Below are 22,039 nucleotides of genomic sequence, written 5' to 3'. Positions count from 1 at the left end.
AAGCAAAGTTTTGTCAATTAAACTTTCTGTGTTCAAGTGAATACTAATTTAAGTTCAACAATGTTGTGTCATAATCCAATTGTTGTCAGTTGTGAAAAATACAATAAACAACAACATGATATCGGCATTATACTATATATTGTCCATTGGCCAACCTGCCTGCTAAATATTATGGGGATCAGCATCGGCCTTTAAAAAACCTTTATCGGTCAACCACTACTTTTGACAGCTTTTTTAAATCCGTCCTTGCATTAAACTGTCTTTCACATTAAAAACTCTGCTTGTTAACTGGATGAAAACAGAATCTCTTCAGCTCACCTTCACAACAACGACACCACAGCTACATCCATCCTTTTGAAGTGGGTGACCCATAACGCCTCCCTTCCACTTAACATCCACCCAGTCTGTTATGCTGTGGCGTGTCCTCCTCATCCTGAAGTACTCCCTGAGAAAGGATAATGTCAACACACTTTACATTTCTAATTATGTGGCTCCTAAAGATAATGTAACAGAAATTCATACTGTTTGTATTCACCATATGACCATTTATTTGTATAAGGGGCAGCCACAGGTCAGCTATAGATATCACTGTCTGAACACAGACTGTATCAGACTGTTTAAAATGCTTTCAATGCTGTCTGTGAGTATGAATGTAACTAAATGTGACACATTTTTTACGTTTAAATATAGTTTTTCCTTGAATTTTCAAATATCTATTGAATTTTGATTTACTGTATTCTTTTGGCAGCATGTTCGGAGTCATCAAGCTCTTCGATGCTTTGAGCTGGATCCACCAGGAATACGGTGCTGGTTTTGGCATGAATGTACTGTGAAAAAGTAAAAGCACTTTTCATCAAAAAATATTTTTGGTTTCACCATGTAAGTCTTGTGCTTTAACAGAAATAATACAATAACAAAAATAATTACAAACCAGCAACTTCCAGTGGTTGTTGTTGACAAGTACAAAGGACAGGACAGCTTCATAGTTGTCAAATTTTACCTATAATGCCATCAAATAAAGGATTAAAACAAACTTGAAGGCTAAGGTAAAAATAACAACAACATTAGTCTGACAATTTTGTTCTTGTGCCATTCATTTGTCGTGCTTAAAACAAGTGTTGGTATGGAAATTCAAAAGTAAGTAGATTTATCAGGTGATTTAACTAATGACTATAGTTTCAGAGAGGATACAGTAAAATAATCTCAGTTAATTTCCTATTTAAGATCTCAGCCAATGCTTCACTCCATGTACCTAATGGGTGAGTGTGAGCCCACATATCAAATCCACACCTACTTCCCCCTAAAGTATTACCATGCACAAACACAACACACCACACACATAAACATACACAGACCACACACATTACCTTTGGTAAACTGTGAGATGTTAGCTGAGTTCTGTCCCCGAACAAAATGACACCTGCTGTGTAGTGATTTAGCAAGTACATTTTGTTCACAACGCCGAATTTGTCGGCAGCAACATGAAACACGCCTTCAATTACCTGGCAAAAAAAATCATAACAATTTGCCAATTAATGCATATTCCCAGTTATACTGAACTTTCATTCCCTGCAACTTTGAGAATCTTGTGACTGACAAAAGTATCTAGACATTTTTTTCAGATACTTTTTGGGCAGAAATCGTTAAATGCTAGATAAAGAAAATGACACAGTGTAGAGTGAAACTTCAGACACTTGAAACATGTAGTAACATACCTCCCCTGTCAACCACTGGTGGGGTCGAAGTGAGCATAGCTCACAGTGGCGGATAAGTAAGATGCGTCCTTTCATCTGTGAGGGGAGCACTGCCACGACCACCTCGGTGTCCTTTTTTTTCCACAGCCAGGTCAACTAAGTCAAGATTGAGGGGAAATAGATGCATTCTGTTTAATATGGACACTTGAGGAATCTTTTAACCCTCCGGTATCACTCTGGACATTTTTGTCCCGAATGACTAATTAGGGTAGCGCATTTGAATGATACCAGAGGGTTAACAATCTTGAATGTTTGGGTGGAGGCCTTGTTTTTGTATCCACCATCAAAGCTACATACTCAAAATATAATTAAACTGTCCATGTGTATGCATTTAACCTCAGTCCCTTTTAGAGTTTTCACTAAATGACATTAAACAGGCTGCTCAGGAACAGAAACTGTAATTGCAGTTTAAAGTCTGATTTAGAAATCTAGTTTCTGTTATAAGTTTGTATGCTGTATTTACATTTTTCATCTTCATATTCTCCCCCTACAACATGCACCTAATCATATTGGGTTATAATACTTCATGTCCTTTGTCCTTCACCTCACTCACCAATTTAGTCCATGCTTTACTTTCTGACAATATTTACTTATTCCATTGTTACAATTAAAATGCTGGAGAACAATTTACACACTCTGAACATAGTAAGTCTTAGAGAAACTCACATTTCCCTGTGCATATTTTTCCTGTTGGTCCACTTTTCTTTTCTTCACCTTTGTGGCAGGTGGGCTCTTGGGGTTGGGTAGTGTTTTTGGTGGATTGAAGTACTTGGACTTGGGCTTGGTGTGACCAGCAGAACTTTCCCGCTTGTTCCACTGTTCCTCGTGGTCATCATCTGGCCTGCTAGGATGTCCAAAGTTTTTGTCCAGAATATGCATTGGCAGATTGTGTTGCTGAATGTGCTCTATATATCTTCCTTGTATTGAGGCATACATTTTGGAGACAAACTCAGCTGGTCTCAGGTACTTTTTTTTTAAAAGGATGGTGTTTGACCAACCCAAACCAGAGCTCAACATGGCAGTTGGTATCCCTGGTTTTATGACTTCCATCTTTTTTAGAGGTACCTTTTCTATGTCGCGGCAGATCCCCAAGCAACAAACCACTCCACAATGGGAAGATCCCCATGTAGTTTTTTAACAGTGCATCAATGGCACCAGGACAGAGGTAGTGGTTTTTTACATGAACAGCATCGTCAGAGAGAATGTCACACTCTGCTTGGTCCCGTCTGACTTGAAAAGCTTGTGTAAAAGGGGACTTTCCAATAATGTTATGAGCATTTTTTTCCATTTTGCTTTCCTCCTCTCCCATTACATGTCCACTTTCCTCCAGTTTCACGTCCCGAGTTTGCAAAATGCACTTGTCGAGGTACATTTTGCTCTGTTTCACCAAATTAGTGTACTCCTCTGCATCAAAAAGCACACACATATGATAAAAAACATCAAAGGCTTCCTGCATACTTGTGCAGTTCAGGATGTACGCGAAACAGAATGTTGCATATTCCTGTGTGCCTCTGTCTACAGTTTTTTTTCCAAATGCTTGTGACACAGCCTTCATGATATGAGCAGAGCACAGATGCAGCACAGTGAAGTTAGGAATCAGTTCAGTTTGTCCAGACACTATCTCAAATGCTCTGTCAAGGTACACTGACATATTTTCCCTGTTAAAAGACAGAAGCACACTGTTTATCAGAGCCCAACTATAATCTGTCTCAACCTGTGCTATCTTTCTTTTTGTTGTGTAAGACAACTTTCTCTTAAATTCCATGAGCCAATGGGAAATAGATGGAATGGAATGGCTATTGGTGATCAGTTCTGTGACAGGCAAGGGAGGCTTATCCTTACCCATTCCGGGCAAAACCAAAGCATAATACAAGACCCGCTTATTTTGATCAGGAATTTTCTGTATCACGCTGCCTGTGGCATCAAGGTAGAGGGCCGTAGGTGTTGGCTTTTTCAAGTGCTCAGTCAATATCTTTATTCCAGCATCTGTGTATAAATGCACAGCAAACGGATCAATTTGTAGGTGCTGAAGATAGCCTTTTGATGATGCATGACTGCTGCTCTCTTTGATTATTTTTTGAGTCAACATGAGTCCAAGCATCATGTCATCGTGGAGCCTTGCACTTTTCTTCACTTCAGAGGATATTTTCTTTAACACGTCTTTGGTGAGGCTTCTGCTTATGTTACCAGCCATTATTTCCTCTACTGGTGTCTGTCTCAACATAGTGTAATAATAATTGCTGACACCACTGGTTAAGGCTTTGGAAATTGTTCCTCTTCTCGTGTATTTTGCTGGTCTAAATCGCCTTTGATTTTTATGGTGTATAACTTCACCAATGCGCATGACTTTAAAAAATATTTTTTTATCCGTTGATTTTGGCCTGTTCTTTTTTGAGAAACTGTAGACAGCGTTGCATCCATTAAATGTGCATTTTGCAGAGGCACAGAAAAATGGCGAATTCTTTTTACGGCTATCATTTGTCTTAACATGCTGGTATTTGAAAGCAAGTGTGCAGCATGGATTATTTTTCAAAAATTCCTGATAAAATGTATCAGTCCAGGGGGGACGGAGTTTTTTTTTGCAATGTTTAGGTTTAATTTTGTTCCATTGTTTTCTTGTCATGGCAATTTTGAACTTTTTTGGCCCTGCTTTGCACTTTCTGTTCATTTTTGTTGTCATTTTGGCGGCTGTCTCTGTACTTTGTTGGTCTGACTCTTCTGTGTCTATCTCAGACTGTGGCTGTGCGTTACTTATTTCCCTGTCATCCTGACTTGTGTCCTCGTCTTTCTCACCTGTAGGTGCGCTGTAAGACTGTTTTTCTTCATCGTTCTTATCTTCATCTTTCCCCACAGGCTCTGTCCCTGTTTTTCGTTTGTTTCTTTTTCTTTTTTTATCCTTTTCTGGCCCTTTCTTGTCCTTGCCTGTTTGTCCCTTTCTGTTCATTGTTGTTGTCGTTTTGGTGTCTGTCTCTGTACTTTGTTGGTCTGACTCTTCTGTGTCTATCTCAGACTGTGGCTGTGCGTTACTTATTTCCTTTTCATCCTGACTTGTGTCCTCGTCTTCCTCACCCGTAGGTGCGCTGTAAGACTGTTTCTTGATACTGTGCTGTCCATCTCTCCCTCTTTCACTAACATATTTTCCTAAATACAAACATTACAAAAGTAAAAAATCTCATTTAACAACTGTATCTCTTATTGCATGACTACAATGCAACTTTAAGCAATCTGCCATCCTTGGGTCAATTACAGTAAATTATGTTAACATCCTACTGTGATGGCTGTAGTATTTAATTAAATAAGAACATTAACCCTTATGCCTCCCTAATGAAATGTATTATCCAGGCTACTGTTTAATTTTGCGAGCATTCTGATTGTGTTAAGAATATGACACGGCATTTGGTAAAGATGTTAGTGTTTTGGAAACATGTTCTTAATAATGTGTAATCAAAATAGTGACTTTCAAATCCCTAGCGAAAAAAATTAAAGTGAATGAACATTTGATAATTATGATCAGCACTGAATTGGGTTAAAAAATGTAAGTAATTGAAAGTGGAACAACATTATTAACATAGCCTATAATATCTTTATTACAGTATTTTTAGATGCAGACATTTTTGTCGTTAGTGTTTTCAGAGTAATGTTTTTAAAAAGGGATTCACAAGGGTTAAGCTTCAACTTAAAAGCCTCTGGGGCAGAGTCCTGCATGGGTCCAGTTTTGCAAATCTGCAACCACCCGAACCCTCGCAGCTCAGTAGCAACTGCGAACCGACCCGTTACACGCAATTATCTTCAAGTCAAATCTGGACCCGACCTGATGATATAAGACCCACGACCCGACCCGTTGTGAATTTTTGGGGGGGCTAGTGGAGTACTTCGTGACCACAGAGCGTGTACGTTGTGATCAGCTGTTTTAGCGCAGTTCTCCAGTGAGTCTCCCTCCGCAGCCGGTTGGCGTAGTTTTTGGCACAATTCCGTTGTACAGACCGACGTTAACATTAGCCCCGTCTGTGCACACGGAGACCGACTCTGTCGTCCGGTGATCGAACCGCCTTCTGGAAAAGCTTCACAAGTACCACGGTACGCAAATGCGCTTTGTGACACAAGTGACGGTACGCAATTCAGATTGTTTCCGCGCATGCGTACCTGCGTACCAGTTATGTGCACCCCTGGAAATGGGCCTACGTGTATGTTTTGCCCGTTACCAGACCCGGCGTCATGGGCGAGCCCCATGGGGCCGGGCCCGCCCATCGAGGATTTGGGCCCGCCCATCCAGGATTTGGGCCCGCAGTTTTAATCAGGGCTGAATACAACATTGTAATTGTTTTATTATTATGTTTATGGTTGTTATTTGTAGGGCTCTTTCCTAATATTTATTTTTGTTTTAAACTATGTTGAAAGATTAGTTTAATATCATTTTTTTTATTTTGCTATGAAATTCTGAATGAAATTCTGAATGAAAGGCTGCGCGCGAGACTGGTTTTTCGCTGGGTTGAGTCATGTGGGTGTTTGAGTGAGATGCGGCACAGCAGCATGACAGTATACTCTAGCTAGGTTAGTTTGTCTATTATCATTTATATTTATCTGCAACAATGGATATCAGGAAGTGGTTCATGAAAGGAATATGGCAACTCAGAGAAATTGACTGTCAAGCCGGCTCTCTCACAAACTCCGGTTCTGTGCGCAAACAGACCGCTGCACACGCTATCTGCCCCTCGCTCAATCTCTCTCTCTCTCTCTCCCCCTTCTCTTTATCGCTCAACCTCACTCCACCCTGTGTACGCTCCTCAAGTTTGCCTGCGTGCTTGCCCAAGTCCCCACCCCCGTTGACAATTCAGATTTCCCGGGAAATGTAAGTTTCGGGGTGGGCCCGCCCTGGCAAATCAAATGCCCGCCCAGAGACGTATGTCTGCCGCCGGGTCTGCCCGTTACACAACTATTTTGCGGGTTATCCGCCGGGTATCCGAGGCGGGACTCTGCTCTGGGGCTCATCAAAATTATTTTTTAACAGTACCTGCTTGAAGCACCTCAGTCCGGACTCCACGTCGGTCTTCACCCCAGATGACCCTCAACCACTTAAGATGCTCTTTCTTATTACCTTTAAACACTGTAAGTGTAACTGAGGACCACTGCTCAGTTGTAACATTAACTTCACTAAAACCATGAGAAATTAAAGACCTGGTGATGAAATCTCTACCTCCTGCTTGTTGCCACAGGTCTAAAGCTTTCTTTGTCTTGCCTTTTTTGAAGCGCACCATTTTTAGATCAGACAATGTGATCTGGTTTCCAAAATATCTTCTTCGTGTTCTTCTTCTTCTTCTTCTTCTTCTTCTCTCGATGTTTGGCGTATTGCAAACAACTTTAAAGGTGCATACCGCCACCTGTACATGAGTGTGAATCATCATATCATGTCTTAACCATGGTCTTAACTCATGGACGTATCTATGATCTAATCAAAAAATCTATATAAATAAATCAACAAAAATGATATGATACATTATTTGTTCAACCTCACACTCAATGGCGTTGGCTAATTTTCTGTGAAGAACTTATATCAAAACACATTTAAAATGACCACCCACGGTACTACACATTTATATTACAAACAGGAGGTTCGGGGCTAACACGAATGTGGAAATTGTGTGTGTGTGTGTGTGTGTGTGTGTGTGTGTGTGTGTGTGTGTGTGTGTGTGTGTGTGTGTGTGTGTGTGTGTGTGTGTGTGTGTGTGTGTGTGTGTGTGTGTGTGTGTGTGTGTGTGTGTCTTATCACAACTGATCAAGATGGCCAAATTATGCTCTGCTCAGAGGGCCTTGCAAATGATTTTGGAAGAGAGAGAACCATTTGACGATGATGTAGAGGAAGAGGAAGGTGTATCAGAATGTGCGGGTCGCATTTCTGAGAATTCTGAGTCCGACAGTGACTTTGAAGAACAGGATTAGATTGAGCATCAGCTAGTTACAAAAAAAAGACGAGCAACAGGACCAGCCGGTCAGCGGGCAAAACAACAAGTAGCACTTTAATTCATGAATCAAGGTTCAAGGTTTTTATTTGTCATACGAACATAGCTACAGTGTGGTTATGACGATGAACATCTTAGGTCACAGGATCCTCCATTGAAGCAATAAGCTAATTTTTCCATCAAAATATTAATATAAAAATATTTAAAGTATTAAAATGCAATAAAAAGAGGTGTGCCCGATGCAGCCAGTGTAGTTCTTTGACCCAATATTGATTTTGAGCGATTAGGTCACATGACCTGGAAGGTATTGAAGAAATAAGCTCATTTTTCCATCAAAATACTAATATAAAAATATTTAGACTATTAAAATGCAATAAAAAGAGGTGTGTCCTATGCAGCCAGTGTAGTTCTTTGACCCAGCACTGATTTTGAGTGAATCGGTCACATGACCTGGAAGGTATTGAAGAAATAAGCTCATTTTTCCATCAAAATATTAATATAAAATATTTAGAGTGTTAAAATGCAATAAAAAGAGGTGTGTCCTATGCAGCCAGTGTAGTTCTTTGACCCAACATTGATTTTGAGTGATTAGGTCACATGACCTGGAAGGTATTGAAGAAATAAGGTAATTTTTCCATTAAAATATTAATATAAAATATTTAGAGTGTTAAAATGCAATAAAAAGAGGTGTGTCCTATGCAGCCAGTGTAGTTCTTTGACCCAACATTGATTTTCAGTGATTAGGTCACATGACCTGGAAGGTATTGAAGAAATAAGCTCATTTTCCCATCAAAATACTAATATAAAAATATTTAGACTATTAAAATGCAATAAAAAGAGGTGTGTCCTATGCAGCCAGTGTAGTTCTTTGACCCAGCACTGATTTTCAGTGAATCGGTCACATGACCTGGAAGGTATTGAAGAAATAAGCTAATTTTTGCATCAAAGTATTAATATACAAATTATTTAAGTATTAAAATGCAATAAAAAGAGGTGTGTCCTATTCAACCAGTGTAGTTCTTTGGCCCAGCATTGATTTTGAGTGATTAGGTCACATGACCTGGAAGGTATTGAAGAAATAAGCTCAATTTTGCATTCAAATATTAATATAAAAATATTTTAAGTATTAAAATGGAATAAAAAGAGGTGTGTCCTATTCAGCCAGTGTAGTTCTTTGACCCAACATTGATTTTGAGTGAATCGGTCACATGACCTGGAAGGTATTGAAGAAATAAGCTCATTTTTGCATCAAAATATTAATATACAAATTATTTAAGTATTAAAATGCAATAAAAAGAGGTGTGTCCTATTCAGCCAGTGTAGTTCTTTGACCCAACATTGATTTTGAGTGAATCGGTCACATGACCTGGAAGGTATTGAAGAAATAAGCTCAATTTCGCATTAAAATATTAATATAAAAATATTTTAAGTATTAAAATGCAATAAAAAGAGGTGTGTCCTATTTAGCCAGTGTAGTTCTTTGACACAACATTGATTTTGAGTGGATCGGTCACATGACCAGGAAGGTATTGAAGAAATAAGCTAATTTTTCCATCAAAATATTAATATAAAATATTTAAAGTGTTAAAATGCAATAAAAAGAGGTGTGTCCTATGCAGCCAGTGTAGTTCTTTGACCCAACATTGATTTTGAGTGATTAGGTCACATGACCTGGAAGGTATTGAAGAAATAAGCTAATTTTTCCATTAAAATATGAATATAAAATATTTAGAGTGTTAAAATGCAATAAAAAGAGGTGTGTCCTATGCAGCCAGTGTAGTTCTTTGACCCAACATTGATTTTCAGTGATTAGGTCACATGACCTGGAAGGTATTGAAGAAATAAGCTCATTTTCCCATCAAAATACTAATATAAAAATATTTAGACTATTAAAATGCAATAAAAAGAGGTGCGTCCTATGCAGCCAGTGTAGTTCTTTGACCCAGCACTGATTTTCAGTGAATCGGTCACATGACCTGGAAGGTATTGAAGAAATAAGCTAATTTTTGCATCAAAGTATTAATATACAAATTATTTAAGTATTAAAATGCAATAAAAAGAGGTGTGTCCTATTCAACCAGTGTAGTTCTTTGGCCCAGCATTGATTTTGAGTGATTAGGTCACATGACCTGGAAGGTATTGAAGAAATAAGCTCAATTTTGCATTCAAATATTAATATAAAAATATTTTAAGTATTAAAATGGAATAAAAAGAGGTGTGTCCTATTCAGCCAGTGTAGTTCTTTGACCCAACATTGATTTTGAGTGAATCGGTCACATGACCTGGAAGGTATTGAAGAAATAAGCTCAATTTCGCATTAAAATATTAATATAAAAATATTTTAAGTATTAAAATGCAATAAAAAGAGGTGTGTCCTATTTAGCCAGTGTAGTTCTTTGACACAACATTGATTTTGAGTGGATCGGTCACATGACCAGGAAGGTATTGAAGAAATAAGCTAATTTTTCCATCAAAATATTAATATAAAATATTTAAAGTGTTAAAATGCAATAAAAAGAGGTGTGTCCTATGCAGCCAGTGTAGTTCTTTGACCCAACATTGATTTTGAGTGATTAGGTCACATGACCTGGAAGGTATTGAAGAAATAAGCTAATTTTTCCATTAAAATATTAATATAAAATATTTAGAGTGTTAAAATGCAATAAAAAGAGGTGTGTCCTATGCAGCCAGTGTAGTTCTTTGACCCAACATTGATTTTCAGTGATTAGGTCACATGACCTGGAAGGTATTGAAGAAATAAGCTCATTTTCCCATCAAAATACTAATATAAAAATATTTAGACTATTAAAATACAATAAAAAGAGGTGCGTCCTATGCAGCCAGTGTAGTTCTTTGACCCAGCACTGATTTTCAGTGAATCGGTCACATGACCTGGAAGGTATTGAAGAAATAAGCTAATTTTTGCATCAAAGTATTAATATACAAATTATTTAAGTATTAAAATGCAATAAAAAGAGGTGTGTCCTATTCAACCAGTGTAGTTCTTTGGCCCAGCATTGATTTTGAGTGATTAGGTCACATGACCTGGAAGGTATTGAAGAAATAAGCTCAATTTTGCATTCAAATATTAATATAAAAATATTTTAAGTATTAAAATGGAATAAAAAGAGGTGTGTCCTATTCAGCCAGTGTAGTTCTTTGACCCAACATTGATTTTGAGTGAATCGGTCACATGACCTGGAAGGTATTGAAGAAATAAGCTCATTTTTGCATCAAAATATTAATATACAAATTATTTAAGTATTAAAATGCAATAAAAAGAGGTGTGTCCTATTCAGCCAGTGTAGTTCTTTGGCCCAGCATTGATTTTGAGTGATTAGGTCACATGACCTGGAAGGTATTGAAGAAATAAGCTCAATTTCGCATTAAAATATTAATATAAAAATATTTTAAGTATTAAAATGCAATAAAAAGAGGTGTGTCCTTTTTAGCCAGTGTAGTTCTTTGACACAACATTGATTTTGAGTGGATCGGTCACATGACCAGGAAGGTATTGAAGAAATAAGCTAATTTTTCCATCAAAATATTAATATAAAATATTTAAAGTGTTAAAATGCAATAAAAAGAGGTGTGTCCTATGCAGCCAGTGTAGTTCTTTGACCCAACATTGATTTTGAGTGATTAGGTCACATGACCTGGAAGGTATTGAAGAAATAAGCTAATTTTTCCATCAAAATACTAATATAAAAATATTTAGACTATTAAAATGCAATAAAAAGAGGTGCGTCCTATGCAGCCAGTGTAGTTCTTTGACCCAGCACTGATTTTGAGTGAATCGGTCACATGACCTGGAAGGTATTGAAGAAATAAGCTCATTTTTCCATCAAAATATTAATAAAAAATATTTAGAGTGTTAAAATGCAATAAAAAGAGGTGTGTCCTATGCGGCCAGTGTAGTTCTTTGACCCAACATTGATTTTGAGTGATTAGGTCACATGACCTGGAAGGTATTGAAGAAATAAGGTAATTTTTCCATTAAAATATTAATATAAAATATTTAGTGTTAAAATGTAATAAAAAGAGGTGTGTCCTATGCAGCCAGTGTAGTTCTTTGACCCAACATTGATTTTCAGTGATTAGGTCACATGACCTGGAAGGTATTGAAGAAATAAGCTCATTTTCCCATCAAAATACTAATATAAAAATATTTAGACTATTAAAATGCAATAAAAAGAGGTGTGTCCTATGCAGCCAGTGTAGTTCTTTGACCCAGCACTGATTTTGAGTGCATCGGTCACATGACCTGGAAGGTATTGAAGAAATAAGCTCATTTTTCCATCAAAATATTAATAAAAAATATTTAGAGTGTTAAAATGCAATAAAAAGAGGTGTGTCCTATGCGGCCAGTGTAGTTCTTTGACCCAGCATTGATTTTGAGTGATTAGTTCACATGACCTGGAAGGTATTGAAGAAATAAGCTAATTTTTCCATAAAAATATTAATATAGAAATATTTAGACTATTAAAATGCAATAAAAAGAGGTGTGTCCTATGCAGCCAGTGTAGTTCTTTGCCCCAGCACTGATTTTGAGTGAATCGGTCACATGACCTGGAAGTTATTGAAGAAATAAGCAAATGTTTCCATCAAAAATATTAATAAAACCTATTTAAAGTATTAAAATGCAATAAAAAGAGGTTTGTTCAATAAATGTATGCACTAGGGTGAATTTGCTTCACATTCACACGATCGAGAAGCTGTCGATTTATTAAAAAGAACATTTTTCTTGTGTAATTGTAAATGTCATTTGTTGATGGTCCCTAAGTGAAAGCCTCGTTTCGCGGAGAAGATCTCCCCGTTAAACTGACGCTGCCGGCGTGTCCGGGAAACTGACGCTGCTGGCGGGTCCGCGAATGTCCGTCGAATATCCAACCTAAAACTAAATTCACCGCGGTGGACGGCAGGCCCTCAAACCGCGGCAGATCCTCCACAGATCAATGGTCCATTCTTCCAACCGCCGGCTCTGGCGTTTGATGACAGCACGGCGGCCGGAGAGTGATCCTGGAGCACAAGAAGAACACGTAAGAAGAATATACTGTGTTGAGGAAAATTGCTAATAATGCTAAGGCTAAGAAGGCTGAGAGTTTTACCAATGTGGGTTAAACAACGATCTGACACTGACAGGTTGTGGAGCATCCGCTGATATGGCATTTGTACATGCTGATGGGAATCAGGTGTGTAGTAGGGGAGGGTGCACAGCTGATTGCAGCAGGTGGAGGTTTGAGCCGGGAGCCAGGAGTGACAGCCACCACGCCCACACAAACACAGACAGGGAAAGGGAAAACAAACACAAGGGAGGCGGCTGGAAGAGTGCAGCCACCACAGTAAACGGTCTGCAAAGTCACAAACCCTCAAAGTACACCCCGATTAAAACTCTAAAACAGACAATACCTGTCTGTGCTGCCCCAGAACGCCTCGTTGTAGATGTATCTTTTGCCATTGTTTACTTCTTGGGTATAGTAACGTATTTCGAGTATAGTGACGTTATGTTACGGCCGCGGAGCCGTTACGTTTGGACCAATCCGCGGACTTCCTCACACACACACAAACACACTCGGCAGGACGTTGCGAGGCTCGCTGCTGCGAGGAGCGGAACACTGTGAGCTGGCTCACTGGTGTGTGTTCGGCGATACAGCGAGACACCGCGGAACTCAGCCTGGGCACACACACACAAACTCCCAGCCAGGCTGCGGGTGTGTTTCGGGCTGGGTTTAGCAGTGTCTTGCTGTCTCGCAGACGGCCACTGGGCTCACAGGGAGGGGGGGGGGCAGGAGCTCCAACAAGCCGTTTAGGACTGAGAGTGAATACACATACTATACAGAGATACTGTATGAGAAACCAATGTGAGTTTGGAACATTGGACAATATAAATCTATTTTAGTAGACCTCAACAATGGAATTATGATCAGTAGAAATGGCCATGTCATGGGACCTTTAACTTTCTGATAAGTTGCTTTCAGAAAACCGTGGGGAGCCTGTCTGGACTTTTATCCAGCTGTTTCTTTTACATGCAGGTCCAGGTAGCGATAATAATAGCAACAGTGAGTGCAAGAAAGTGAGGATCCAGAAGAGAGAAAGCTAAATCATGCACCCATCCTTCAGAACACAACATGTCCTGGAGCGGTGTTCCATAATAATCTCTTGAGTCTTTGTGTCGGAAACTTGATATCTTATTCTCTATAAGTGACTGCTGAATATCAGTGCAGTATGATGCAGGTAAAATGCACTAAAATCATGACATTTACTCTTTCCTAAGATTTTCATCGTCATAACTACACTGTAGATCTATTTTCGTATGACAAAATAAAAACCTTGAAACCTTCTGTTCTCAAACTTTCTTCCCTATAAAATAATTTTGTTTATAGTTACATTTTTTATGTGGTGACTTATTATCTACTCTGGTACCTTTACACTGATAACTACCATGTGTGCTGAAAAAGTTTTGGTGACACTGAATTTAGTGTAGGTCTTTCCTTTAACCATGACAAATAATTCCTACTAACTATAGCCTACTATATAAAGTGCGGCGCCGTGATGACGTATTTATGTAGGCTAATGCAGAAGTTAGCATCAGAAGGGCTCCTTTTAAAAAAAAACATTTGATTTTTGGATATTGGAAACATGTTGATGTATGGCAAATACACGTTTATAAAAATTACACATTTGTTCAACACCACTTTAATAATTATCAAAGCTTAAATGCAATTTCCCTAATAAATTAAATCCCGGTCGCATGACGTCAACAGCGCTAAGCTAAAGGCGGATAATGTTCAACGTGATGGTGTTTAGCTTTTTTAACACATGTAAGAACCTCAGACATTTAAAAGTGGGGTTTTTACTGGCATAACAAAACAGACCTTATTTCAGACATCTAACCAAAACGTATATAAAAACATTGACTTTGAAACAAGGAGCACAGAAGTGCTACAATGCTAACTCATTACTGGAGAACGTCCTTTCCCCTGCAAGCTATCTGGAATGTATTGTGTTTCCGCTGGCCACACTGACAGCTCTGTTGTTGGACATGGAGTACTGTCAGTCGCTGCCTCTCACTCCTGTCTCCCATGGAGAAGCTCTCAGAGTGACATGGAACATTTACACCTCTGCTGCAGTGTTGTTCCCACACATCCCTCAGCAGTGTTAAACCAGATGGATAGCCGTCTCATTGGAATTGTAGCATAGTTGCTGCTTTTGCACCCCATGTAGTAGATGTCATCCAATTTAGCAGGTGACGAGCGTGCTAAGGAAAATAACAATAAATGTGCTACTCCTCTCTGATATATTTTCATTTGAGAAAAAAACATCAACTTGCTGGTGTGTGTGTGCGTGCGTGCGTGCGTGCGTGTGTGTGTGTGTGCCGGCAACCTTTATGTTAGTAGGCCTATATCTAAAATGTGTGGGGTGGAAAGGATTATAAAGTAACACTTTGGAGGTATTGATTTTCTTTAATTGTTTTTCTCTCCACGCTGTCCCGTCTCAGGTCGGGCCTCGGCTGCCACCGCTCCTTTATCAATTCCTCCGACGAACGGAGGCACTGAACTAACCCTCTGCTGTACATCTTCCTCCAACCTGCCGATAACCCCCTTGTCTGAAATATAAGGGGACAAAAAGGAATCATGACATTTCTTTCATTTATCAAACTGACCTTGCAACCAGGGAATTGCAACTGTGGCAGATTTCTGTTTCTACTTGCAGTAGCTATTACTCAAACAAACACAAACAGAAAAGACACATTTTCACAATAATGATGAGTAAGCTGAAAAATTCAGTTTAATACTTGTGCCAATATAATGTGTAAATTATTGTAAAATATCCTCACATTTGAAAACCTTTTTTTTCGAAGTTGGCATGATAAAGTACCTAATTGGTCAATCAATCATTAAAATGTTTGTTGAATACTTTTCGGTTTGTGGACACAAAAAGAATACAAAATGAAATGTGCACCTTGTTACCATACGCAGTGAATATTATGGGACCTGGATAACTGTTCCAAGATGGCACCCCACTTATTTCCAGGAAGCACTCTAGTGTGCAAGCTGTATGTGCCAAAAAATTGCAAATTGTGTGTAAGCCAGCAAAGGCATTTGGCTCACTGAGCAAATAGTCCATCCATGCTAAGGCTTTTAGCTCCTGTTATAGTGGCGATGGCTGTCTCAAATGGATCAGCCATCGCCTCAGTGCTGTATCAGGCTCCAGCTCATGCCTGTCAAACCTTTTGGAGCTACAACTGAAAAATAATTAAACTGGGTAATTCTCAAATGACACAAAAAACTGTTCCTGTGCTATTTAAAATATTTAAATCAGGTTATATAATGTATATTGTTTGCTCCCAAAAATGGCAGTTTTTTATGCAAAAAGATCAGCGCTGAAAGATACACTGAAATGATGAATATTTCTGAGATTTGGTAACAACTTAAGTTCAGGGGAATCAGACCCAGACTCTCCATTGATCACAGCAGCAGTTTAGCCAGATAAATGTACACTCTGTTATGATCTCTGTAAGATCGCGGAAAAGGTAGGACCCAAATGCAGATTACAAAAATGGAAAAAGGTTTAGAAACAAAAAGCGAGCTTTATTTAAAAGCTGATAACAAAACATGGCAGGAATCAAAACGGTTCCACAGGAAAACAATAACACAAAAACTGACCTTGAAAAACATGGAGGAAAACCGGAGATAAAAAACATGAAAAGTGACGTGAAGGGAGGACAAACAAACAATGAACCGACGAGGAAACACAGGAAAAGACATGACTAAATACAGGGAGGGGTAATCAAGGAACAAGAAACAGCTGGGTAAATGAGGGAGAAACACAAGGGCAACAGGGAGAAGGATCAGACAAGAAGCAAGGAGGAAAACATGAAACAGGGAGAACAGAACAGCAAAATAAACCCAAACATAGACATACGAAACTAAAAACGTAACAAAACATAAGAATCGTGACACTGTCATACTTAGCTCAAACTCATTTATTTTGGGACTGTCACATTTTACAATACATGAGAAAAACACACATAAAAAATGAAAAATGATTTACATTTGTACCATATATATATATATATATATATATATATATAAATTAATTATTATATAAATTATACTCTCCCTTCACAAAAGGTTCCTAGATAATTTGTATCTTTCCACTCTAATGTACTGCAATGAGCGTGTTACCTTTTGAGATGGCAGATAGCTGTTTCAAATGGTACCAAATTCATGGTGCTTTGGTGGCTGCAACACATTCTTTTTGTGGAATCACCACTCAGTGTAACTGGACCTACGTTTTTTTCTAACTTATACATACAGCTAACTTCTTCTCAAGCAAGCTGATTATATCCAACTCCTGCTGGGACGAGGGTTCAGAAAATAAGCCCAATCATTATAAAAGTTTTACATATGTTACCTTCCTTTTTGATAAAGCTTATAGTTAGGGCTGATTAGATTCAGCCCCTAGTTTTGCTGATATAGGCTTAGTTTGTCGGGGGATATATTACTTCTTCCTTCTCTCTGTCTATACCTGTGTACTCTCATGTTCCGATTAACCCAGCTCCCCCAAATTTCTTTCTTTTTGGTGTCTATATACGCCGGGATCCGGAGTCATGGATGATCCTGCGGTCCTGTGTCATGGATCGCGAGTCCTGGATCTTGAGTCGTGGCTGTGGTCCTGGATCATAAGTCCTGGATGGATATCCTCGTGGAATCATCTTCCTATTATAGCCTACACACATGCATTTCCAAACATTTGGACTACCTATGTTGCTAATGTATTATCTTTTCAATTTACACACGGCATCTATTGCACTTCTGTCCGTCCTGGGAGAGGGATCCCTCCTCTGTTGCTCTCCCTGAGGTTTCTCCCATTTTTCCCTTTAAAGAGCCTGTGACACGATTTTCCCCCATCATCCAAACCCATCAATTTGAGTAAATATTGTCCCCTTGAAAACCGTTACTGAACTGATTTTGGATATTTGTACTTTGATAACCATTAATCTGCCCTTCAATGTTGACCATTTCCTGGATCTTCTCGGGGATTCTTCAAGTCCGGCCAAATTATGGGTGACGTCAATGCGGGCACAGCGCTCCAGCTGCACCGTTCAGGATCCCAGCATCTGCATGTAGACGCACGATGGCGCACACAGCAGCAAGCTCAGACAGCGATGACAGTTTAATTTTGAACGTGTCTGAGAGCTCATATGAGGCTGAAGGATCGGTTTATTTTGTATCTGTTAGAAGTTTAGGAATTAGGTGCGTCAATATGGGCGATCATACGGTCATGTAGCCAGTGGTGGACTGGGACTAAAAATCAGCCCGGGACTCTCGACCGGCCCACTTCGGTACAACTAATAAATTGTCAATGGGGGGAGTGGGGGATGTGCTAGTGACTTATCCGACCGGCCCACTTCGGTACCGGCCCATCGGGATTCGTCCCGATGGCCAGTCCGCCACTGCACCCAGCCCAGCCCACGTAAACTGTCAACGGGGGGAGCCTCGCTGCGGGGAAACGGTGGACCTAGTGTCCCGATCGGAGTGGGAATAATAATAATAATAATAATAATAAAAATTCGTGCATTTTATCCATTAATTTCCCCAACATTGTGGTAAAAAAAAAACACACGTTTAATCCATGTTGGTGTACTACTACAACCAGTGGTGTAGTGGGGATGTTTAACTGGGTGGACGGGGTGGTGGGTGGACGGGAGACACTATGGACGCGCTCGTGAACTGTCAACGGGGGGGGGGCTTGGGGACCTCTGTGTCGTCTGTCAGCGCAATTTACATGATGCCGTTTAGACAATATAATAATAAAGGGCGGTGCCGGCTGTCAGCGAACCGATCCGGCCTTTCTGCGCGACTATCACTCAAATGTGGAACATAGTCTCAATGTGTGGGACGCGGGACAAATAATAAAAATGCTGTGTGTGCAGTCCCGCACAGTGCAGGACACCTGGTCACCGTACACACACAGTTCTGCCCCTCACACACACACGCTTCAAATCAAGTTGCATAAATGCTTGAGCTACGTTTTTATTATAATTACTGTGAAATCTGCCTATTATGTTTTCGTCATTATTACAACAAACACACACTTGCAACTGATAACACTGGCAATGATTTTAGATGTATTAGACTATTAAAAAAAGAAATCATGCTTCAAATAAGTGGGGGTACGGCATACCCCCGCGTCCAACGCCCACTACACCATTGACTGCAACTACAAAAAGCTAAGGTTTGTTTTCTCATCAGGAAATGCAGACCGGCTCAAACAAAAGATTTTTAAATCATCATCCTCACGATCATTTAATGTATCATATGTTCGCCGAATTGACATGAAAGCACTAATAAATGTAGTTTCATCCACTTGAGTTTAAAAAAATAATCGATTTGTTTTTATATCACATCCGACGGGAGGAAATTCAGCAGCTCTCACTACCGATTTTTAATCCTAATTTAATCATCATCTTCACCACGATCATTTATGTTTATGTTCGCCGAATCGACATGAAAGCACTGACAAATATGAATATATTGTAGTCAACTTCATTAAAACGTTATTAACGTGCCTAAACTCAGTAATTCACCATTTCTACGCATGACAACACACTTTGTCCGTGTTTGGCTCTCTCGCCGCACAGTGAAGCGTTCCCGCATTGACGTCACTTCCGGCTTCCCCCAAAACCTCAAAATGAGTCGAAGCAATTTTCACGCGATGTTCGAAATTATTTATATTTATCGGAACGGTATCGCTTTTTCTTTTTTAAACTGACGGTTCGAGATTACTAGTAGCCCACTATTTCATTGCACAACAGTTGTTGGGTTCGTGTCACAGGCTCTTTAAACTGTGGGTTTTCTCCGGAAGTTTTTCCTTGTACGATGTGAGGGTCTAAGGACAGAGGGTGTCGTATTGTCATACTGATATTCTGTACAAACTGTGAAGTCCACTGAGACAAATGTAACATTTGTGATATTGGGCTATATAAATAAACATTGATTGATTGATGAAATAAACCGCGACACGTTTCTCTCTGAACGCCTAAGTGTAACCCAGGAGTGTGTGGATAAATCACACCTCAACATTGTCTCTGCGGGGAAAGCCTTGCATGTGGCTGATGCTTGCCAAAACCTTTTTGACTCTTCCTCAGTTCATTCTCAAACCTTCAGACTTCACGAAGCAGGTTCAGCTTCAGGAATGACAACAAAAGACACACTGTAAGAAATACCCCATATAGTGTTTTCTGAACTGTAGACCAGCCCTGCCCTCGTGGGTTGCTGATGAAGATAATGGTCTGCCTCTCTGACTGCTTGTGTGTGGGAGGGAACTGGAGTGTCCTGAAATTACAGTGGGCAGGCAGCTCAGTGCCAAGACAGAGCACATATTGAGGTTTGGAAGCCAGAACTTGCCGCACCTTGCCAAGTATGTCTCAGTCACTGCTCTCAACCACCCCATCAAAGCAGTACAAATGATGATAATTACTGCACCTGTTCTAACTCTGTACGAGGCGGGCAGGTCCTAACTTATGGTTCATGCTTGTGTTTTCATCCCCTATTAAAGTAGATGCTGTGCCTAGTCTTCATCTTTACTATCATCAGTGTGGCAATAGTCATTGTTTCTTGCCATATCTCAAATATGACATGAAAGGGATGTGTGGAATAGTGTGCATAATCTTTTGGAAGATATCCCTTTGTGTTTTTGGCTGTCTGGAATGAAACTTGCCTAAATCATGGATGAACTTATTTGCATCTGATTGTGCGATTTGGGTCATACAATGTACAGTTACAAATAATTCTTCCTAGTAACAATTTAATCGTTTTAACCATGTGTTTGAAAAAAGAACATGCTATTGTGTCAGCTTCAGAGCATCGTGCAAACTAAAACATGATTTAAAAACATTTTCTGTTTCTTCTATTTTAATTATTTCAAAGTGATGAGAAATTAGAATACTTACACATGTGCCCTCACAGTTATTCCCCCTACCAGAAAAAGGAAGCTTGCATACTGTGATGCAGGAAAGCAGTCTTCCGCAGGAAGCTCCTTTAACAGGAGAGTGTAATCAGTAGTTAAAGGTCATAACAATTATATACGCAACGCAATTATAGAACACACACACTGTTGCACATGCATACAAATGTGTGCAGAGCAGACATGTTTATAGACCTTATCTCACACCCTTTGCATTTGTATTTATACATGAAAGGCTAAACTGTTTAAGCTGCCTGATGAGCTTGTGTTATTGTAACTCTTAACTCATAAAACGGGTCATTGTGTTCTTCATACTGTATGTTTTTTACAGATTGGCTTCAAGGGTGGCATTGTAAGTCGATTTGTTCTGGTCCTGTTCTGAGATTTACTTGAGTGCTAATTCACAATATTCTATAAACTGTTGATTGGTTGATCCAGTGTTTCAACAACCCCAAATAGCCTAAACCTTGGTCCAATCGGAACCAAAGCTCAATTGTCCGACAGCCATTTTTCCTGGAAAATGGCTTATTGCTCCATATTATTTTCCGAAGATGTCAGGCTGTTCATGCAACAAATAGAAGCACATGGATAATTATTATGAAGATGATGTCATTGGAACCTCCAGATTTATTTTCCTCTACTGGTTAAGGCATGGCCCGCCTCGCTCTGCTCTACCTCTGATTGGCTTGTTGATTAGGTTGGTTAGGTTTATGCTTGATGAGTTTGATTGGTTAGTTTTAGGGTATAATATCAGCATAAGCCAACAAGACTGAAAGAAGGGCAAGCATGCTTTTAACATGATAAGACAAATAAATATCCCCAACTGGAAGGTCAAATGACACATTTTTGCATAATATTTAATTAAATGTAATTCCACTTCAACTATCGGCCTTTTGGATAATGGGCCACCCTAACAGAATATGGCACAGCTACAGTTCCTCTACTTGGCAATTTCCCAAAATGTCTCCTCATTTATCTCACTTGCCTCTTAGTCCCGATCATTTAGGATAAAGGGGGGGGGGGTGTAATTGATGAAACATTTACATTTGGGGATATGAGGCATCTCAAGCAACATTGGTGACTGATGATGGATGCACAACTGGATCCACAGTCAGTCTGGAATCTGTTTTGTGTTTTTTAATGGCTGGGTTAATTTGTCTTCTGCTTGTCCATACCAGCAGTAAAGATAACTAATATGATCCCAATGTAATAGGTAACAAAGTCCATAGTCGGTTTACATCCATTTGCTTCGATAAACTGAGTTAAACTAATTCACAGTTTTCAGAACCAATTCTCTTTATTTATTTTGTATCAATGCTGCACCTCTTAAAGTAAACACTGCACAGGAGAAACTCA

The 22,039-nt window shown here is 39.3% G+C and overlaps 1 protein-coding gene and 1 long non-coding RNA gene across 5 annotated transcripts in view; both read right to left on the bottom strand.

Moving 5' to 3' along the window:
- The window catches only part of LOC307046032 (uncharacterized protein), a 57,663-nt gene that overhangs the window by 1,254 nt on the left and 34,370 nt on the right, over nucleotides 1-22,039 (bottom strand). Inside the window, exons 1-7 of one of the 4 annotated variants that reach the window (XM_079692148.1) lie at nucleotides 6,766-7,034; nucleotides 2,421-4,895; nucleotides 1,716-1,850; nucleotides 1,368-1,502; nucleotides 932-1,000; nucleotides 733-827; nucleotides 319-445 (exon numbers count right to left, since the gene is read on the bottom strand). In XM_079692148.1, the coding sequence (XP_079548274.1) occupies nucleotides 319-445; nucleotides 733-827; nucleotides 932-1,000; nucleotides 1,368-1,502; nucleotides 1,716-1,850; nucleotides 2,421-2,804 (945 nt within the window). In that variant the 5' untranslated portion in view covers nucleotides 2,805-4,895; nucleotides 6,766-7,034. Of the gene's footprint in view, nucleotides 1-318; nucleotides 446-732; nucleotides 828-931; nucleotides 1,001-1,367; nucleotides 1,503-1,715; nucleotides 1,851-2,420; nucleotides 4,896-6,765; nucleotides 7,040-22,039 lie in introns of those variants that run through there. The other 3 variants (XM_079692149.1, XM_079692151.1, XM_079692150.1) reach the window with 3 other exon arrangements.
- On the bottom strand, nucleotides 12,395-13,409 carry LOC307039192. The gene is made up of 2 exons (XR_013808164.1): nucleotides 12,820-13,409; nucleotides 12,395-12,730 (listed from the first exon to the last, which is right to left on the bottom strand). It is a non-coding gene; the product is annotated as an uncharacterized lncRNA (long non-coding RNA).

The sequence above is a fragment of the Notothenia rossii genome (assembly GCF_949606895.1).
Source record: "Notothenia rossii genome assembly, chromosome: 1".
Classification (NCBI taxonomy): Eukaryota; Metazoa; Chordata; class Actinopteri; order Perciformes; family Nototheniidae; genus Notothenia; species Notothenia rossii.
Note: the sequence above shows the minus strand (reverse complement) of the source record. Positions and strands in the feature narration are given on the sequence as shown.